The sequence below is a fragment of the Orbicella faveolata genome, unplaced genomic scaffold, assembly GCF_042242905.1.
Source record: "Orbicella faveolata isolate gen_17 unplaced genomic scaffold, um_ofav_v1 contig_35, whole genome shotgun sequence".
NCBI lineage: Eukaryota > Metazoa > Cnidaria > Anthozoa > Scleractinia > Merulinidae > Orbicella > Orbicella faveolata.
The window spans coordinates 25,053,803-25,071,789 of record NW_028301564.1 but is presented as its reverse complement, the minus strand read 5'-3'; the positions used below and the strand labels follow the sequence as shown (position 1 = coordinate 25,071,789).

General features: G+C 40.1%; 2 protein-coding genes across 2 annotated transcripts; one reads left to right on the top strand and one right to left on the bottom strand.

Annotated features, from left to right (window-relative positions):
* Positions 1 to 313: 313 nt before the first annotated feature.
* Positions 314 to 4,095, bottom strand: LOC149104006 (uncharacterized). The gene is made up of 5 exons (XM_089273523.1): positions 4,020 to 4,095; positions 2,828 to 3,099; positions 1,954 to 2,068; positions 1,091 to 1,347; positions 314 to 676 (listed from the first exon to the last, which is right to left on the bottom strand). Exons 1-5 carry the CDS (start codon positions 4,093 to 4,095, stop codon positions 314 to 316), a joined length of 1,083 nt encoding a protein of 360 aa, XP_089129649.1.
* A 5,778-nt stretch (positions 4,096 to 9,873) lies between these two features.
* Positions 9,874 to 16,874, top strand: LOC149104005 (uncharacterized). Its single transcript, XM_089273140.1, has 5 exons — positions 9,874 to 10,048; positions 11,867 to 12,141; positions 12,489 to 12,603; positions 13,993 to 14,243; positions 14,846 to 16,874. Exons 1-5 carry the CDS (start codon positions 9,949 to 9,951, stop codon positions 15,212 to 15,214), a joined length of 1,110 nt encoding a protein of 369 aa, XP_089129266.1. The 5' UTR covers positions 9,874 to 9,948; the 3' UTR covers positions 15,215 to 16,874.
* The last annotated feature ends 1,113 nt before the right edge of the window (positions 16,875 to 17,987 follow it).

Genomic DNA, 17,987 nt, shown 5'->3' with positions numbered 1-17,987 from the left:
ATTGAAATACAGTTTATAATTTCTTCAAAAACTTTAGGCTCGATTTCCGCCACTCACTTGAGTCTGGTCTACATCCCTCTTAGAGAAACGCGGGCTCCTTTCTCGAACAGCGGCTGGTAATCGAGCCTAAAAAAACCCATCCCGAATTCAAACTTAGGGCGACCCAATTTAAAAGCAACATGGTCAAATGATCGATACCATCTTTCAGACCAGAGCGGCTCAAGAAACCATAGTCTTTGGTGCCGCACATATAACTTGGACAACTTATATGAGAAAGTACTTCTCTGGGACACTGTTTAGTCAAAGTTATATCCTAACGCAAACCAACACTCATAGCCCTCTTGCTGTGGGAGCGGCGGCCATTGCTGTTGAAAGCCACGCCCGTGTAACTGGAGGTAGCCGTGCGGAAGTAAGGTGAAACATGATCCAAGCACCAATTGTTGCAGTCCTTGTAACATTTACCCGTGTAACCGGAAATGAGGAAGCCGTAGTAGCGAGAATGATCACAGATCAACAGTTGGTAGGAGTAAGCGTTGTTTGTTCCAAAACCGTCCCACAATCCATAGGTGCCGGCAGCATTCCCATAGTTATCAGCGGCCGTTATGGCCTGGTTGACTCGTCGCCTAAAGTAAACCTTGCTTCCAGTTTGGTGATCAACAAAGATAATTTCTGTGAACTGAACGAAAAAGCAAATGAACTGAATGGTTTCCAATTTATTCAAGCTTGTTCAATCCACACTGGCACGCTTCGGGGATATATCAGGGTTGTCTGGTGTCTTCCTCAAATATTTCAGCTCGACTGTGTTTCGCCATATTACCAATTATAGCTAAGACAAACTTGCCTAATATGACTGCGAAGTGTACCTTTTTGTTACGCTTCGATGTCATATCAGGCGAGTTTGGTCTTGCCATGGTTTTCAGATATCAGTTTGGTCTCAGATATCAGGTCAGTGACTTGGTATCGCAGGATATCAGGATATCAGTAGACACGGCTTCTGATTGGCTAATTTGGGCACGGTAAGACAAAATATAAATACCGCCTGAGCCATTTGTTTAAAATTTCATAAAGGAGGAGAATTCTATCAACTTACCGGAATGTTGTTACAGTTGGTCCTGTAGCCGTCACTTCCATATGGAAATTGAGCGCTGTATGTGACTTCAGTCTTGGGTTTGACATATTCATCAGTAGTGTAACACATGGTCCATCCTCCATTGTATGACGTCATGTCACAGTAGGCCAGGAATGCATTTGAATGGCTTCCTTCATCCGGGTCCAACCAGTACATTCCATTTCCTCTAGAATGTCCTAATGTCAAGATATCCTGGCAGTTGGTGTGAACTCCCACATCTGATAACATGGATAAAAATGTTATAATCCCAAAACCCTAAGATGTCTAGATTAGTCCTTAATGTGGACAGTGTTCAAATATAAATTAACAAAGTGCACTTGGACCGCTCTGAGGGCAGTATAAATAACAGATATTACAAATGCGCTCTAGTCCAATTTGGTAGTAATTGAATCCAATTAATAGGCCACATTAGAGTGACGTTGTACCTCTGTCTCAGAACGAGTCTTAGTGCAAAACCTTTGATAAGAAAATGTGTTAGGATTTACGTGAAAATGAACATGTAGACGGAACACATTTTAATATGATCATGAATGGTTTCGCAAGAAGACTCATCTTGAAACCGAGGCAAAAGGCAACTCGGTAGTGGCCTTTTCCTTTGAATGCCAAGTTACAATTGGCTCGAGGGTTTGTCGAACTTAAGCAGTCCTCGAAATTTGTTTTTCCAATTATTTCCTAATTGGAGGGTATGTGGTCCTAAATATATCTAATAAAATGGGATGGGCTATAGAGGAGGTCATGCAAGACGCACGAGATGACTCTAGATAAGGTGTAACAATAAGAAACGATAAAAAAGTCAAGTATGGCAAACTAATGCGTTGAAATACCTATTTCACAGTGCCTTCCAACATATCCTGCAGCGCAAGCACACTGATAATCACCATCTTCGTACTTGGCCACACATGTTGCACTGTTTATACAAGGAGCACTGGAGCAGGGATTCTGTTTTTACCAAAAATATTTCATACTTGTTAAACTGGAAAAAGTCAGTTCTAAGAGACAAAGGTTAAATCTCTTAATCGACATCACCTGGTCCGGTCATGATTATAATTCAGCTCTAGCTAGGGCAAGAAAGTTAAAAAACTAAAGAGACAGCCCTGATGTGACCGGATTTAAGTAGGTTAAATGAGTAATTCGTCTTGACTTCGTCTCGTAAAAATGCGAACCATGATTCGACCAAACTCACGTGCACAGACATGCCGCCGAAGTATTAGGTACCAGGTACTCGTTATTTGTTATTCCGCTGGTTTCAATCAGTTAAGAAGGAGCAATTTTGTAAAAGTTTACAGTTTTAGTGTATCAAAAAGGTGGAAGAAGCATTTTATTTGGATTTTATCGTTTTACGTTTGTCCTGTACTGCTTTGGTAATCAAAGATTGAGTAAATCTTAATTGAGGATACCTACTTCACCCGAGAGTGATATGCTAACATATATGTGTTTAAATAACCTTTCTTCAAGACCCTGTTTGATAAAGTCATAGTGTTTTTTCTCGGCATCAACCCAATGAGATAATTTCTTTACCGACAACCTCAGAGTTGAATATGACACTCGGTGTATTTTCCGAGCCTGATTCTGAGTAATAAAACATCGTGCCCAAACTGCCGCGAGTAAAAAAACAATGGCAGTTCTGGCTTTCGAATTTTAAGGAAAATATTGTTCTCTTTGGAATAAAAGCGAGAGCAATAATCAGTTTGCACTCACTGGAATACTGAAGTGATGGTAAAACGGACTGCTGGTAAATTTGTCCGAGTTGTTGAACTTGTCAGATGGTAGCAGTTCACACAACAGTTTCCCGTTGATATCAGAGAATGCAGCCAGGTTATAAGAAAAGCATGAAGTGATTCCTAAACAGGCAAACCCACACACAGTATCGTTTAGGACATGCTCTAAGCCAAGGCTGGTGATGTTCAGGTAAGAAAACTCTTCGGCCTTGAAGTTGATAAATGACACGCCTTTAGGAGTCCGGCTGAGACCTTAAAAACAAAACTAGAAAGTCAGTGACCCGTAAAACAAGAAAAACTCCACTTAATGCGTCTGGATGGGGTTTAAATGATGGCTAGCGGTCAAAATATTAAATGTCAAAAGGAAATTAAGTTAGAAGACATTCTTCTGGCGTTTAAGGTTTTCCTTGGCTTTGAAATGAAACGAAACGAAACGAAGCGAAACAGAAACGAATCCTCCACTAAAACATCCACGGAACGCGCGACTACCAGCCGTGGAGGACCAGGGTACCTTGCTAAAAATAACTTAAGGGGAATTACCTTGGGTATGAGGCTTATATGGGGGATTGACCCTCTTACCTTGATAATCTCTTGTTGTCTGCTGATAAATAACTCGAAATTAATTGATAGCTGAAATCTGAGACTCACCATATTTAACAACTGTATTATAAGCTCGAGATTTCTATTGCGCGATAGTTGACGAGGGCGCAGCTCGAGTCACCAAGTATGACTTGATATAAACAATAGCCTCCATTTTGCGCGAAAATATGCTCGAATATTTGTTCACGGACATTACCTGTTTCGAGAAGCGAACAGTTTTCCGAAAGCGTAGCTCGAGGCATTGTGAGCTTTGAGGAACAGTTAATGTCCAAAGACAAATATCCGAACACATTTTGGCTCAAAGTTGTTATTTGTTCGTTAGTCTGAATGTTTTAAGGTGATGGCTTTTTCTGGTCTTCCTGTTTTCCAAGATGATACGATATAGCGTTTTTTAGCGGTGTAAGGCATGGCGACCTTAACCGGACTATAGTTAACAGGGTGAAATGGCGTACAGCTGAGGATCGAGCAGGAACAGAAATTGCGGTGATACTAAAGATTTTTCATGTTGCAAAAAAGTAATTACAGGAAAGAGGAAGAAAAACAGAAATTTACCAATTGCCCATAAAATGTACCTTGAGAAGTCTTTGAAAGGAAGGCTAAGATTATCACCGCTGAAATCAGACATTCGCTCAGTTGGCCAAGTCCCATTTTTGGTTGCTACGAATTTCGATGTTGAAAGACTTGACGTGTGACTGAAGCAATTTCTAGCTTGATTACTTTGTTAGATTTTCGTGTGAAATTCTAGAGTCTGTTTCAAAGCCTTTTGCACCTGTGATATTTGTTAAGGTGATTGTTTACTGTGGTATTACAGGGAGTCTGCAATGCTGTTGGTTGGTGTCTGAGGCCTCCAGCAATGCTAATAAAATGAGTGAATTTTTTTTTTTTAAATTTTGCATGTGTAACGAAGTCGGAGAAGTCTTGCTACATTTTCTTTTGGGCTAGAACTTTTGAAAGCTATATATATTCAAAAGAAGTAATAATCACCCAAATGCCAAAGATCGCGAGGAAATTATATATATTGCTTTAATCCAGCCTGAAAGGAAGTACCACCTTGGCTGATTACGTAATATTTTTAAAGGTGAAGTTCTGAAAATTAAGTTTTCTCACAAGCTATTGTTTTGCTGGAGTTTCGATCATCTATAATCTATATAAAGAGCGGGAAATTGATACAGTCAAATGCCAAAACCAATAGAGTCAAGGGTGTCCCACTTAATGCTTCCCGGATGACGAACGTAACAGAAATACGCGTATCTTTTGTCAACACATTGAAAGAGAAACAAAATTGACAAGCTACCTATTATTGTGAGCCTAAACTTATCTACAAGTATTTGTAATTAAGTTGTCAATTAATTTTGAAAGACTGACTATATGTTGGTTTCACCGCCTAGGTATCACCCTAGGATAAATATTGACAATTTAGAAGAAAACTGAATTGTATTAAATATTTAGGAGTTTATATTTACAAGCATCCCAGCTGGTAACCACAGTTGCAACATATAAATAGTAAAATAGCTAAAAATATTGGTATTCTCTAGAATCTGAGACATTATCTTGACTTTCATATGCTGAAACATGTATACTATGCTTTGATTTATCGTTATTTAAGTTATGGGAGGGTGGCAAAGGTGGGGTACCAATCAAGCATCACGCTGAATTTTTCTGTTAAACTACGTATCACAGAAAATTCTTTTCACCAATCACGCGCCACGTAAAAAGTAGATCATCGATTTTACTTTTTCGACCTGGAGAGCGTCGTTAAAAGAAGAGCTTTGCCGATTCAACCACAAAAATGCATCGGCAAATATGTGACCTCTCACGCGAAAACGTTCTTTACGGTATCCGTTCGAATAGCTGAACGTACGGAAAGTGAACCAGCCTGCGGAGAGGCTCCCAGCGAGGGCGGAAAAAAGATCCGGCGGGGACGGAAAAAAAAAAATCCGGCGAGCAAAGCGAAAAAAAGAATTCCGCGAATTGCGCTCCCCCTCGTCACCATCCCGGGAGCCTGTCCGCAGGCTACAAGTGAATGGATAATTTGCATAGCGATAGTCAATTTATTTGTTCCAAGATATCTTCAGACCACTTGGTTCTACATGAGATGATGAGATGACTTTGGAAACGATTTAGTGAAATGTAAATTGTGAAGGTAAATGTGAGGGGTTCACGAGATGTGGGCTGTGTAGCTACATGTTGGGAATTAACACGATGAAAGCTGTGTATAGGTATATGTGGGGGATTAATGAGATGAAGGCTGTGTAAGTATATGTAGGGGATAAATGAGATGTAGGCTGTGTAGGTATATGTGGTGGATTAATGAAATGTATACTCTCTAGGTATATGTGGGGGATTAATGAGATGTAGAATGTGTAGGTATATGTAGAGGATTAATGAGATGTAGGCTGCGTAGGTATATGTTGGGGTTTAATGAAATGTATAACGAGATGTATACTGTCTAGGCATAAGTGGGGGATTAATGAGATGTAGGCTGTGTAGGTATATGTGGGGAATTAATGAGTTGTATGCTGTGTAGGTATATGTAAAGGATTAATGAGATGTGGGCTGTGTAGGTATATGTGGGGGATTAATGAGATGTAGGTTGTGTGGGTATATGTGGGGGATTAATGAGAAGTGGGCTGTCTAGGGGATTTATGAAATGCGGGGGTATTTTAAGGGATCTTGGGGGAATATTTAGGGGGGGTGGTAGAGGAAGAATACTTAATTATATGATATCCAGGTGGTATTGTTTTAAGAGAGATTAAGAGAGATGTGTACATTACGGTGGAGTTAAGTGACCGCCCAACCATCCGGGTGGTTTCGCACTTATAAAGCGAAAGAACAAAAGGCTTGGCTGTGAGCCAATGACAAAGCACTGACGTCATAGCCAAACTGGACAACGAGTTTCTGACACCGGCTGGATTTGATTATTCAAAATGGCGGAATACCTTAATTTAAGGTTATCATATGCTAATTTGCCAAACATTCTTTATACGCACGCTTATGTCTCCTTATGTTCTGTAACGACTTTGTAATTTATGCTATACATACTGTTATATATTAAAATACGCGTTCACCTTGTGTACCTTGATTTACAGTAGTCAGATTAAGCCTTGATTGGTGACGTTCGTTTGAGGTTTCCTCTGCCATCTAATATTACATGTTGCAGCGAAAGGGTAGTTCAAATTCGTCGACAACGTCTACCGTCTACGAATAAGTACGAGCGAAAACAACTTCCGGTGCCTCGCCGCCTAAAGCATCACAATTTTCAATGTAATTTCACCAGATATCATTGTCTCCGCAACATTTAGATTTGAGGTCAATTAAGTAGCGAGATCCACGAGAACTGGAAGCTATGGAAAGAGAAATACGGTAATAATTACTTGGTTTGGGGCGGGAAAGCTCCGAGTATGAACTCGCCATGTTCAAGGACGTTATTGATGACGATGGCCTTTAAGTATTCAAAGCCTTAAGCTATACTGAAGAAGAAGAAGATGCAAACGATCGCCGTGTGGTAATGGGGAAGATGAAAAGGTATTGCAGCGGCCAAGTAACGTACATGTAAACGAGATTGTTTTAGCAGGAGGGAAAAACTTCCTACCGAAACGCTCGACAACTTAATCGCTGAATTAAAAGGAACCTTGGCAAAGAACTGCAATTTACGTGATTTTTTACGGTTTTTACACAACACTGTCATCTGCGTTCGACTGGTCTTGGGATAAAAGCACAAAGCAGCCACTTAGAATTAGAGACCCCGCGTTAAACAAGTGTATAGACCTTCCAGCATCCGAGATGCAAATATTGGGATCTTAACAATGACGACGGCGACGCCGAGGACAACGCCATGTAAAATTGAATTTGTCCGGGATGCCTATGGCTTATAAAACCTCCCTCAGGCTAAATATGTAATAACTGCGTTCAATTCTAAATGGAAATACGAAACATTAGCAGTTCGACTCATCGTTCGCGTTCCCGGTCATTTTGCGTTGTTGTTTTGCAGAGGACGGCTATGAAATGTACAAAGGTTTACTGAACACACTTGTACAGCTTTTGTTTTGCTCATTAAACCTTTTGTTTGGTGGTGCTCATTGACGTCATGGTTTGCTCCAGACCCCGTCCACACTACGCCGGAGGAATTGAAAAACGCATACAGCTTTATTTCCACGGTTTGGCCAACGGTCCAGAGTAATCCGTCACGAAAACGGAGCTTTTCGAAAACGCTCTTCAAACCGGAGGAATTTGAAAACGCCGGCTTTGAGTTTTCGTGTGGACGGAAACATATAAAACGGGCCTTTTCGATAGGATCAGGAAAACCACGTGATTTCCCTAGCCGAGATTTCCTGAAAAAAAAAAAGAAAAAAAAAACCGACCGGTGATTAATGCGTTTTTAAATTCCTCCGGTGTAGTGTGGACGACTGGGCTTAAGCTTCCTAGGCTCCTAATGAAGTCAATTATCAGACGGCGCTCTTCAATGAGTCCAAAGAGGAAAAAGTCGAAGGAGGTCCCGCGCAAAGGAGAAATGCACAACAAATAAATGCCGTAAACAAAATAAATATTTAGAAGTGGAACTCTTTACAGACCTCGATCAAGTTTTATATTCTTTATATGTTACTAGCATTATCACGAAGGCTGACCCGGTGGCTAAATAAAGTTTTACTTTACTTTGTCGCATTTATCCGAGGGAACCTGGAAAACATTTAAGAAAACTCTTGTTATTCATTAGTAACAGGCCATCTGTGTGGGATTCACCTACCCAAAAGGAAATTGATGACATCCAGATCTTGGGTATACAATTTATTATCGAATACCAGGGTATGTGATTCGCATACCTAAAAGGAAATCCGTGACATCCAGATCTAAGGTGCACAACGACAAGCCGCTCGTTTTGTTAAAAATTTGCATTATCGAATACCAGGGTATGTCACCGGTCTCTTGAATGAGCTAATAATGATAACGCATCTCATTAAATCGGTTCTGCAACCATTTCTCGTTAAATCAGTTCATGTGGAACCAAGCGGGCTATTCACCTGACACATACTACTTCCGCGACGGTCGCTACATGTAACATGTGATATTCGGCAGATTTAGAACAATTAAGATTACAGAAAATGGACATCGGAGGATGTGCTCTAGTGACGGTTATAATGTATTTCTTCTGTAATCTTTGGAGATCAGGTTCTTTTCCCTTGTCTACTCTCAGAGAGTTCTCACGTATTTTATCGCCCTCCGCTATTTTGTATTCTAATCGGTTTTCAATTCATTAAAAATGCCTCTTGCAAACGAGAATTCATCATGAATTGCATCTTTGACTAGTCGACTCAAGTACTTGGACAAGAAGAATCAATTCAAGTGGTATGGGGATTTTAAAGATTTGATTTGTCTGGTCGAGACATTACTCGAGTTTACGGAAGATGGCGAAATCTCAGAAGGTCCAGCCCATAAAATGTTTTCATTCAAGGCTGGTGATATCATAGAGAAGTGGTATTCTTCAACTCATACCGTCCAAACCCAAGGGTCTGTTTACGCTACCTTGCGAGAAAAACTAGGCAACTTCATTGCATCGAAGGAAAACCTGCTTGCTCTTCAACGGAGCTGTGACACTCAGCAATGTCCGCTCGCGGCCTCAAATGAGTCAACTGCAGTGAATTGTTCGCAGAACACCCAGACTTTGCCAAGCCCTCCCACATGTGAGGGTTGTTCTGTGGTTAACAGCAATCTACAAAATTATTATTATTATTATTATTATTATTATAATTTACAAAATTTATACTGATAACATGAAGGTGTTATTTGCAAAACAGAGCGGATGTATTTTGCTATTTTGTTATTGCGGTTGGGCGGAATTTACTTAGTGGGATGAATTATAAATGATCATCGAGACAAAAGCGGAAAATAACAGCACCAAAGCCAAATTTGTCGCAGTAGTCTTCAGTTACACTAATCGGACAAAAAATGTGGAAGAAGGATGAGTTACCCATGAGACATGTAAACTGTTTGAGATGCCCATAAGACTGTTCTCTATCGAAAAATCATGAGCCAGATTTATTTCCTGCAAGGTTTGTGATGAGTAAATGTTTGGTTACAACTTAATTTTTGTTAAATTATTAACGACCTAATATATATTTGCAGTGAGGATAATCTGAATTTCCAATTTGAAGCGTTACCATCCGCTCATGCATTAAAACAAAATGTATGACGATTGCTCTGATGGACAGCAACAGACATAATAGCAATTGCTAACATTTAGAAACGTTCGTTAGTAATGCAATGTTTTTATATCAGGAAAAACATGTCATTTGGTTATACGATATATTTTTCAAAATAACCAATAGCGTTTCTAGCTTTTTTATCCTATGCACCTCAAGCAAACAAATAAACTTGGCACATGTTCAGAGTTCTGAAATTTTAATTTAATTTCTAACGGGAACTCCAATATAGAGTATTAAAGAAAACACAAAAGCTTGCTAAGAGATAAGAGAAGATTTATTTGATACCGTTCAGCTTGGAAGAATGGAGAACGGAGCTTGGGCTTGGGAGCTTGGGCTCCCAGTGTTAAGCAGACGTATTGTTGCAATGATGGTATTAGCCTTTTCCTTAAAGCATTCTTCGGGTACGTAGGATTTTGCTATGTTATTATAACTGTCATTGTCTGTATTAACTTCTATTACAGAGGAACTCTCTGTTATAATTTGTTATTACTCCCAGAACTTTTCACAAATTTTGTAACAGTAGATGTTGTAAGTGTACGGTAACTCAGGGAATGCTAGAAATTAGGGTATGATATATAAGAGCAGTTATTGGGTTCCGGGTAGAAAAAACTCTTCCATGAAAATTAAACCTTACAATTGTGGTTGCTTATATTTTTAATTCATACGCTCTATATATTATTAACTTTTCATATAAAAGTTGGCAAACGTCATAAGAAAGCGAGGGAACATACAACTCGTCTGCCGGGAGATAATCAAACTGGTACTCTAGTTTTTGTTACAGAATTTGCTATTGCAATAGTAGACTTCAAACACTTCTAAATCGAAGGTGTCTTAAAGCAAGAGACTAACGCTTTCCTCATAAGGAAAGAATGATTATAGTAAATTAATTAACCCTGGAAAGTGCTAGCTTATTTGGTTGGCATATCTCAGTTGCTTAATGAGGAACTGTTGAAAACATTGATTACTGAATTAAAAGTTAGTCATATGCGCTCCGCTCTAAAAGGATATTTAACAAGTATTTCACGATACTCGCGCGATATGAGATATTAAATAACAAGCGAAGCGCGTAGCGTCGAGTTTATTATAATCTTCTCATGTCCAAAAGAGCGAATGGAATAAATGTTTTCTTAATTCTTCAATCGACTGGAAAATGTGGACTTAAGAAGAAGAGAGAAGAAAAGAAGGCGCGAAAATTTCCCTTGCGTTGTTCACTTTTTGTGCTGAATGAAGCATGTCAGTAAAGCGAGCGAAAGAGAGCTTTCTTCTGCAATATTCCTCGCACCATATCCTCTTAACTCGGCGATATTTTAAGAAATTGTGACAAACGAGAAGGGTTTACGAATAGATCCGAAATAATGGCCTTGATTAAATTTGTACGTCCTGTGCAAGTCGTTGAAATGGCGGAGTCGAAAATTTCCTTGTTTGCGCGTCTGTCATCATCAATAGCCAGCAGTTGTGTTGCTCAGAATCCATCAATTTAATTTCAGTTCACTGATGTTATTCAGTATTCTATGAAATATGAATGGATAAGGCCCAAATGTAAGCTAACAGACTTTTACTGAAACGCTAAACTTACTTACGAAATTTGATCTTCCCATAGATTTAGCTTCCTTTCTTCTTCATTCAGTCGCTTTTGTCGTACCTTTTCAAGCCTTTCGCATTAAACATTGTGTATAAAACTCTACGTTACCAAGTTAATTTTGAAATTCTGTTGCTTTTCTGTAGTTTTCGGAATTGCGTTGCTTTTTATTTCTTGTATTTATGCGGTAAAAAGCTCCCCGAAGCAATTTTTGCTTTTTAAGCTTAGCGACACTTGCTGCCACCAATTTTCCATGTAAGGTCAAACACAGTTGTGTAAGTGAGATTTGTTGAACCAATGAAAAAACAAGAATTACATATCCGAGGTTTAGAATTAAATTTACAATAATAGCAGATAAAGTCTGTATACGAGCTAAGGGGCCCATTAGGCCGGAGCAGTATCCCGGTTTACCATCGCAGGGTTACTCCCAGCATTAAGTTTGCCGGTAACCATTTATACACCTGGGTGGACAGAGGCACTGTGAGAGTAAAGTCTCTTGTCCAAGAACACAACACAATGTCTCCGGCCAGGGCTCGAACCCGGACCGCTCGATCCGAAGACGAGCACACTAACCATGAGGCCACCACGCCTCCAACGAGAGAAGTATTAGCCACTTAGAACACCTGAATTTTTTTCTTAGGTCTCAGCCGAGGCTCTCCACCAGGTGTGGCGTTTGTTAACTTCAAGCCTCACATGTTCAGTTTCTTGAACATTACCAGTCTTGGTTCTGACCTCGTCGACGACAGCATCGACTGCGGGTTTACCTGTTTAGAAATTCCGTCGTGTTTTTCATATAACGTGGTTGCATTCCCCGATATCAACGGAAAATTTTTGTGTGAACTGCTCCCATCTGACAAGTTCAGCAACTCGGACAATTTTACCGGCAGTCCGTTTTACCATCACTTCAGTATTTCGGTAAGCGAAGAATTGATTCTGTTTCTAAATTAAACAACACGCATTCAGAGAAAGGCGAACGGTGTAAATAAGTTCGTAAAGTTTCGCAGATCTGCGAAAAAGTTTCTTGCAATGGAAGATGTTCACAGGTTTAATGATTGAAAATTGTGATTATCCATAAGATGATAGTTTCTCTAAATTGGACACTTACAAACAATTTTTACAAAACTTTTTCATGGATGACTGAAGTCATGTCAGTTGATATAAACTGGCGTAAACTGGATTTACTCAACTGGCGTAAATCTAATCTAAAAACAAACTATTAGCGCTTACATGTCAACACCATGTTTTTTTTTCCCTGAAAACAGAGTTCTTGTTCCAGTAATCCTTGTATGAACAATGCAACTTGTGTGGCCAAGTACGAAGGTGATGATTATCAGTGCGCATGCGCTCCAGGATATTTTGGAAAACACTGCGAAACGGGTATTTTAACACGTAACACATTGACGTGTTATATTTAATATTATTTCATGTTATATCATATCACCTCACTTCATCCCAGCTCACCCTCGGTATGTGTCATCGTCATTTTGTAGATCGAAAACTTGTTCATTAATTTCGCTTGCTATTATATTACAAGGCAAGACTCCTTAATTTTCGAGGTCTGCTCCACAAACTATCGTGCCTGTGACAGATACGGTGACCAGTCAAATCTGACTAAGAAGGAGTGACACTTAGTAAACAGTCTTTTCATCATTGGGCAGCAGCGATAAGGCAGTGGTGAGAGCCCTCGCCACCTATCAGGGTGACCTTAGTTCAATTTCCAGCTCAATGTCATATCATAGTAAATGGTTTGAACCCAGGAGTATCAGTAGTTCGTATAGAGTGATCGTTCGGGTGAGTGTAGTTCTAAAAAGAACTGTTGTTGGTGACTGACGTTTCGACAACCTGAGCGGAAGTCATCTTCAGAGTCAAGTGAACAGTGTTTGTCAGTCGATGATGTTATAAGTCTGGTCCGTTGAACGTGATTGGTCAGTATAGCCATGATGGTATTGGCTGAAAGACTCGTGTAAAGTTTGTCATCAGTCATTGGTGGGTTTCGATCCGTCTATTGTAGTCAAATAGGTCGGGTTTTGGTCCGTGTATAGTTAAGTCGGTCTGTTAGAAGTCCGTTTGTCGGTTTCGTTTCCGTCATGGATAAGTCGTTTGTAAGGCGCCGGTAGTTGTTGACATCTGTTAAGAGGCGTTTGTTCTAGGTTAGTGTACCAGCCTTCCAGAGTCAGTCGTTGAAAATAGTTTGTACTGTAAGTTAAGCACTCAGCAGATTCCCAGTCAATGTTGTGGTTTGTTAGTTGATGATGTACAGCAATGTGATTGTTGGCATCACCATTCTCGTGGCTCGTTTGTGTTCAGTCAGTCTCGTGTTAAGGTTTCTGCCAGTCTCACCAATGTAGGAAGCCTGGCAGTCGGAGCATTTGATCTTGTAAACTGCTCCCTGTCTGTTGTTAGGTTCGTCTCTGTCTTTCACGTTGGTCAGTAAGTGTGTGTCGTAACGTAGTTGTAGGTTACACGGACGATCACTCTATACGAACTATCAATGTCATATGTTGGTTGAGTTTATTGTTGGTTCTCGCTTGCCCCGTGGGTTTCTCTCCCGATATTCCGGTTTGCCTCCCCCCTGAAAAACTAGCACTTCCAAATTCCAATTCGACCTGGATAGCGCTGGATAAAGGACCCGTATGTAACCCAGCTAAGGCGGATGTGGCTTCCTCTCTGCATGTGTTGTAACTTAATTTTAAATGAAGGATAGGGCTGTCACAACTCTTCCTTGATGATCTCGTTGCAGTTGTGTTATATTTGTTTTGTGACCAGGTGTTGGAGTTACCTGTGAGGAGATCAAGAACCGGGGTAAATCCGAGGGAGATGGCATGTACTGGTTGGACCCGGATGGAGGAAGCCATTCAAATGCATTTCTGGCCTACTGTGACATGACGTCATACAATGGAGGATGGACCATGTGTTACACTACTGATGAATATGTCAAACCCAAGACTGAAGTCACACACAGCGCTCGGTTTCCTTATGGAAGTGACGGCTACAGGACCAACTGTAACAACATCCCGGTAAGTTAATATATTTCTTTCAGTAACAACATATTATTTACTATCAGTACATTTTATCGTGGCAAGTTTAAAGCGATAAAACCGAACGACATAAAATGGTTATGCACTACTCTTCTCCTTGCTATAATGTACCATTTCAAAACACGGAGAAGCGAGTCGAAATGTTTTTGATAAACTTGCAGGTGTTTGGAAATGTGATGAGACTCTTTCTCCATTTTTTGACATATCTTCTCAGTTGAAACCAAACCTGAAGAGAAAAAGAAGAAATAAAATTACAAAAATCTATTGGAATTAAAGTTTGAGAAATGACACTTCTTTGTCTTGAAATTCTTAGCCTGAGACTGGGATGCGAAAGCACTTCTGAAACACATTTCTATGCAAAGACCCACTCAGCGGATGAACAACACAATGGTCAAAATTTGATAAGACATCTATATATGTTCCTTTCGTACCGCCAACTGGAATTTATTTCACTGCTTAGAAAGTAAATTTGGAATCGAAACTGTTGCTTTTACCAGCTCAAAATCTCTCTCTCAGACGTATGAACAAGTTTAAGAAACAATAACATAAGGAACAACTTGTTTTTGTTGTTATTGTTTCAGTTTACAGAAATTATTTTTGTTGATCACCAAACTGGAAACAAGACCTACTTCAAGCGATTAGTCAACCAGTCCATAATGGCCGCTGATAACTATGGGAAAAATGCTGGCACCTATGGAAAGTGGAACAGCGTGGGAGCAAATAACGCGTACCATTACCAGCTGTTGATCTGCCATACCTCGTTCTACGCTGGATTCTTCGTTTCGGGTCACACGCGGAATTGTTACAAGGACTGCAATTCCTGGTGCGGTGATAGAGACTCGCCTTACTTCCGTACGGCGTCACCTGATGCAGGTTACTTGGGCGTGGCTTTCAACACGAATGGTCATCGCCCCCTTAGCAACAGACTCATTAGCGTTGGTCTGCGATAAGTCCCATTCACACTCCAGACAAGGCTGATGAACTTTGTTTGGCGCTACCAAAAATCAAGACAAATCTTGTAACCACCAAATTTTCATTTTGGTAAGCACTTCAGCCATAATTAGCGCTTCAGCGAAAAAAAAAATGTGAAAAAAGATTGATTCTAAACAAAGTTATATACGAAAAACGTTTCTTTGCATTAATCACCTCTAATTGATAGCTGTCAACGAGTTGTCATGAGGAATAAATTTGCATTAAAAACTTGTTTCACAGATTGCCGCGCACGTACGATCGTCAAACGTTTGTGTTTGGTAGCCGACGAGCTGTTCTGAGTGTTCTCAGTTTGTAGATTGTTGATATAAGCTTAAATATGTCGTCGAAGAAGGGCAAAAGTTCATGTCCATTTGCAAGTGCCAAGGAAGCTCCACGGAGGAAAAAGTCAGAGGGAAAAGGTTTCAAAAACATTCTATCAGAATAGGGCTGATGCGTTGGCTGCTAGCGACAAAGGTTCCTGCTTCGAGCAGGAGAAGCTGCTTGCACTGGTTGAGGAAGATGTTTGATATTCTCCAAGCATCGCTTTTTTGGCTGCGCTTTCTCCGTTCGAAGCGGTAACAGTAACATCTCAACTCAATCGGTATCTCGTGGGTTTCCTTCACGTTGTTTACGAGTGCGCTCTTTCGTTGTCTGCAGCATCTCAGACTAAGCTTAGGCGTTTTAAAAATCGAAAGAAAGAAAGAAGCGAAAATTATATTCTCACCAACCTGGGCGCACGAGCGATGGAATTCAGATCTTGCAAAGGATATTTCCCGCCCAAGGCAGCAATTGAGACTTCTTTGTATTATTGATACGAGCTATAGTTTGTTAAAGTAAAATGAGCCGTCATTTTATCGGTCAAGGCGTCATTATTTTCCCACGTTTTGTGTACTTATCTCATTAAAACGGAGGAACACCCCAAACTATAGTTTTTTCGTATCTCGAAAAGAAGATATCAGCGAGTGAAGCGTACATTTTGACTATAAAATGTTTAAGCAAGCAACCGGAACGATGATCCTGCTGTTATACGTTGGATCAATAGTGATCTAATCGGCTTTACATATAAAATGAAGAATACAAAAGCAAAAACCGACACAACGTAGGATGAGTTTTTGAAGGTGTACTATATTTCGGCTGGCCAAACCAGCCTTCTTCAGGTACAATGGAAAATTTTACATTGGTACGTGTTTTTATGTAGCCGATATTTACGTAATACCGGAAATACGCAAAAGTAATTGATAGTGTAAATTAAAGATAAGCATACGGTACGGTAAAATAAAATAACGTGATAAAAGAATATAATTAAAGAAAACAAATGGAAACAATTAATCTGTTTCTTCGCGGATGTTCAGACCATTAGGATCAATTGTTCTGCCTTTTTGAATTAAAAAAGCTTCCCTCGCCTAACGGATAGAGTCTCGGTTAGAAATGATTTTTTCGATGGGGATTAATTGGTCGTTAGCAGTGTGGTTAGGAGAGGACAGGCAATGTTCGGCGGCTGTAGTAGGTTTAGATTTGTTGTTAGAGTTATCTATGGTACGGCGGTGTTCATTAAATCGGTCTTTTAATCGTCGTTTCGTCTCTCCTATGTATTGTAAATTACAGCGGTTACATTGAATCATGTAGATGAGGTTTTTAGTGTGACAGGTCAGGTTAGATTTTATGGGGCGCGTTTCCCCGGTAGAAAAGAAGGTGTGTGTAGTAAGTCCGTGAGAAATGTAGGGACAAGTAGCAAAGTTTTTGCCACAACGGAAAGAACCAGAAGGGAGTTGGGGATTAGAAGAATTAGAAGAGAGTTTAGCTGTAACTAGTAAGTCACGAAGGTTAGGGGAGCGTCTGAAGGCTACAACAGGCAAATGCTGAAAAACGTTTTTGCAGCGGTTAGAAGAGAACACCGCCGTACCATAGATAACCCTAACAACAAATCTAAACCTACTACAGCCGCCGAACATTTCCTGTCCTCTCCTAACCACACTGCTAACGACATGCCGTCGAAGTATTAGGTAACAGGTACTCGTTATTTGATATTTCTTTAGTTTCAACCAGTTCAGTAAGAAGGAATAATTTTACAAAAGTTTACAGTTTTAGTGTGTCAAAAAGGTGGAAGAAGCATTTTCTTCTGATTTTATCGTTTTACGTTTGTCTTGTATCAGTTTGGTAATCAAAGATCGTAATTGAGGATACCTACTTCACCCGAGAGTGATATGCTAAAGGTCCTAAAATATGTGTTTAAATAACCTTTTTTCAAGACTCTGTTCGACGAAACCATTGCGTTTTCCCTCGGCATCAACCTAATGAGATACTTCCTCCACACAACCTCAGAGTTGAACATGACACTCGATGTATTTTCCGAGCCTGATTCTGAGCAATAAAACATCGTGCACAAACTGCCGTGAGTAAAAAAACAATGACACTTCTGGCTTTCGAATTTTAAGGAAAATATTGATCCCTTTGGAATAAAAGCGAGAGCAATAATCAGTTTGCACTCACTGGAATACCAAAGTGATGGTAAAACGGACTGCTGGTGAATTTGTCCGAGTTGTTGAACTTGTCAGATGGTAGCAGTTCACAGAACAGTTTCCCGTTGATATCAGAGGATGCAGCCAGGTTATAAGAAAAGCATGAAGTGATTCCTAAACAGGCAAACCCACACTCGGTGTTGTTTTGGACATGCTCTAAGCCAAAGCTGGTGATGTTCAGGTACGAAAACTCTTCGGCCTTGAAGCTGATAAAAACCTTCAGGAGTCCGCC

Coding starts and splice junctions, on each gene's coding strand:
- LOC149104006 (XM_089273523.1), bottom strand. CDS start 4,095: ATGGGACTTGGCCAACTGAGCGAATGTCTGATTTCAGCGGTGATAATC. Junction 3,100..4,019: donor CCTTTCAAAGACTTCTCAAG/GTACATTTTATG, acceptor TTTGTTTTTAAG/GTCTCAGCCGGACTCCTAAA. Junction 1,348..1,953: donor TGGAAGGCACTGTGAAATAG/GTATTTCAACGC, acceptor CCATGTTATCAG/ATGTGGGAGTTCACACCAAC.
- LOC149104005 (XM_089273140.1), top strand. CDS start 9,949: ATGGAGAACGGAGCTTGGGCTTGGGAGCTTGGGCTCCCAGTGTTAAGC. Junction 10,049..11,866: donor TTCCTTAAAGCATTCTTCGG/GTACGTAGGATT, acceptor TTTTTTTCTTAG/GTCTCAGCCGAGGCTCTCCA. Junction 12,142..12,488: donor ACCATCACTTCAGTATTTCG/GTAAGCGAAGAA, acceptor CCCTGAAAACAG/AGTTCTTGTTCCAGTAATCC.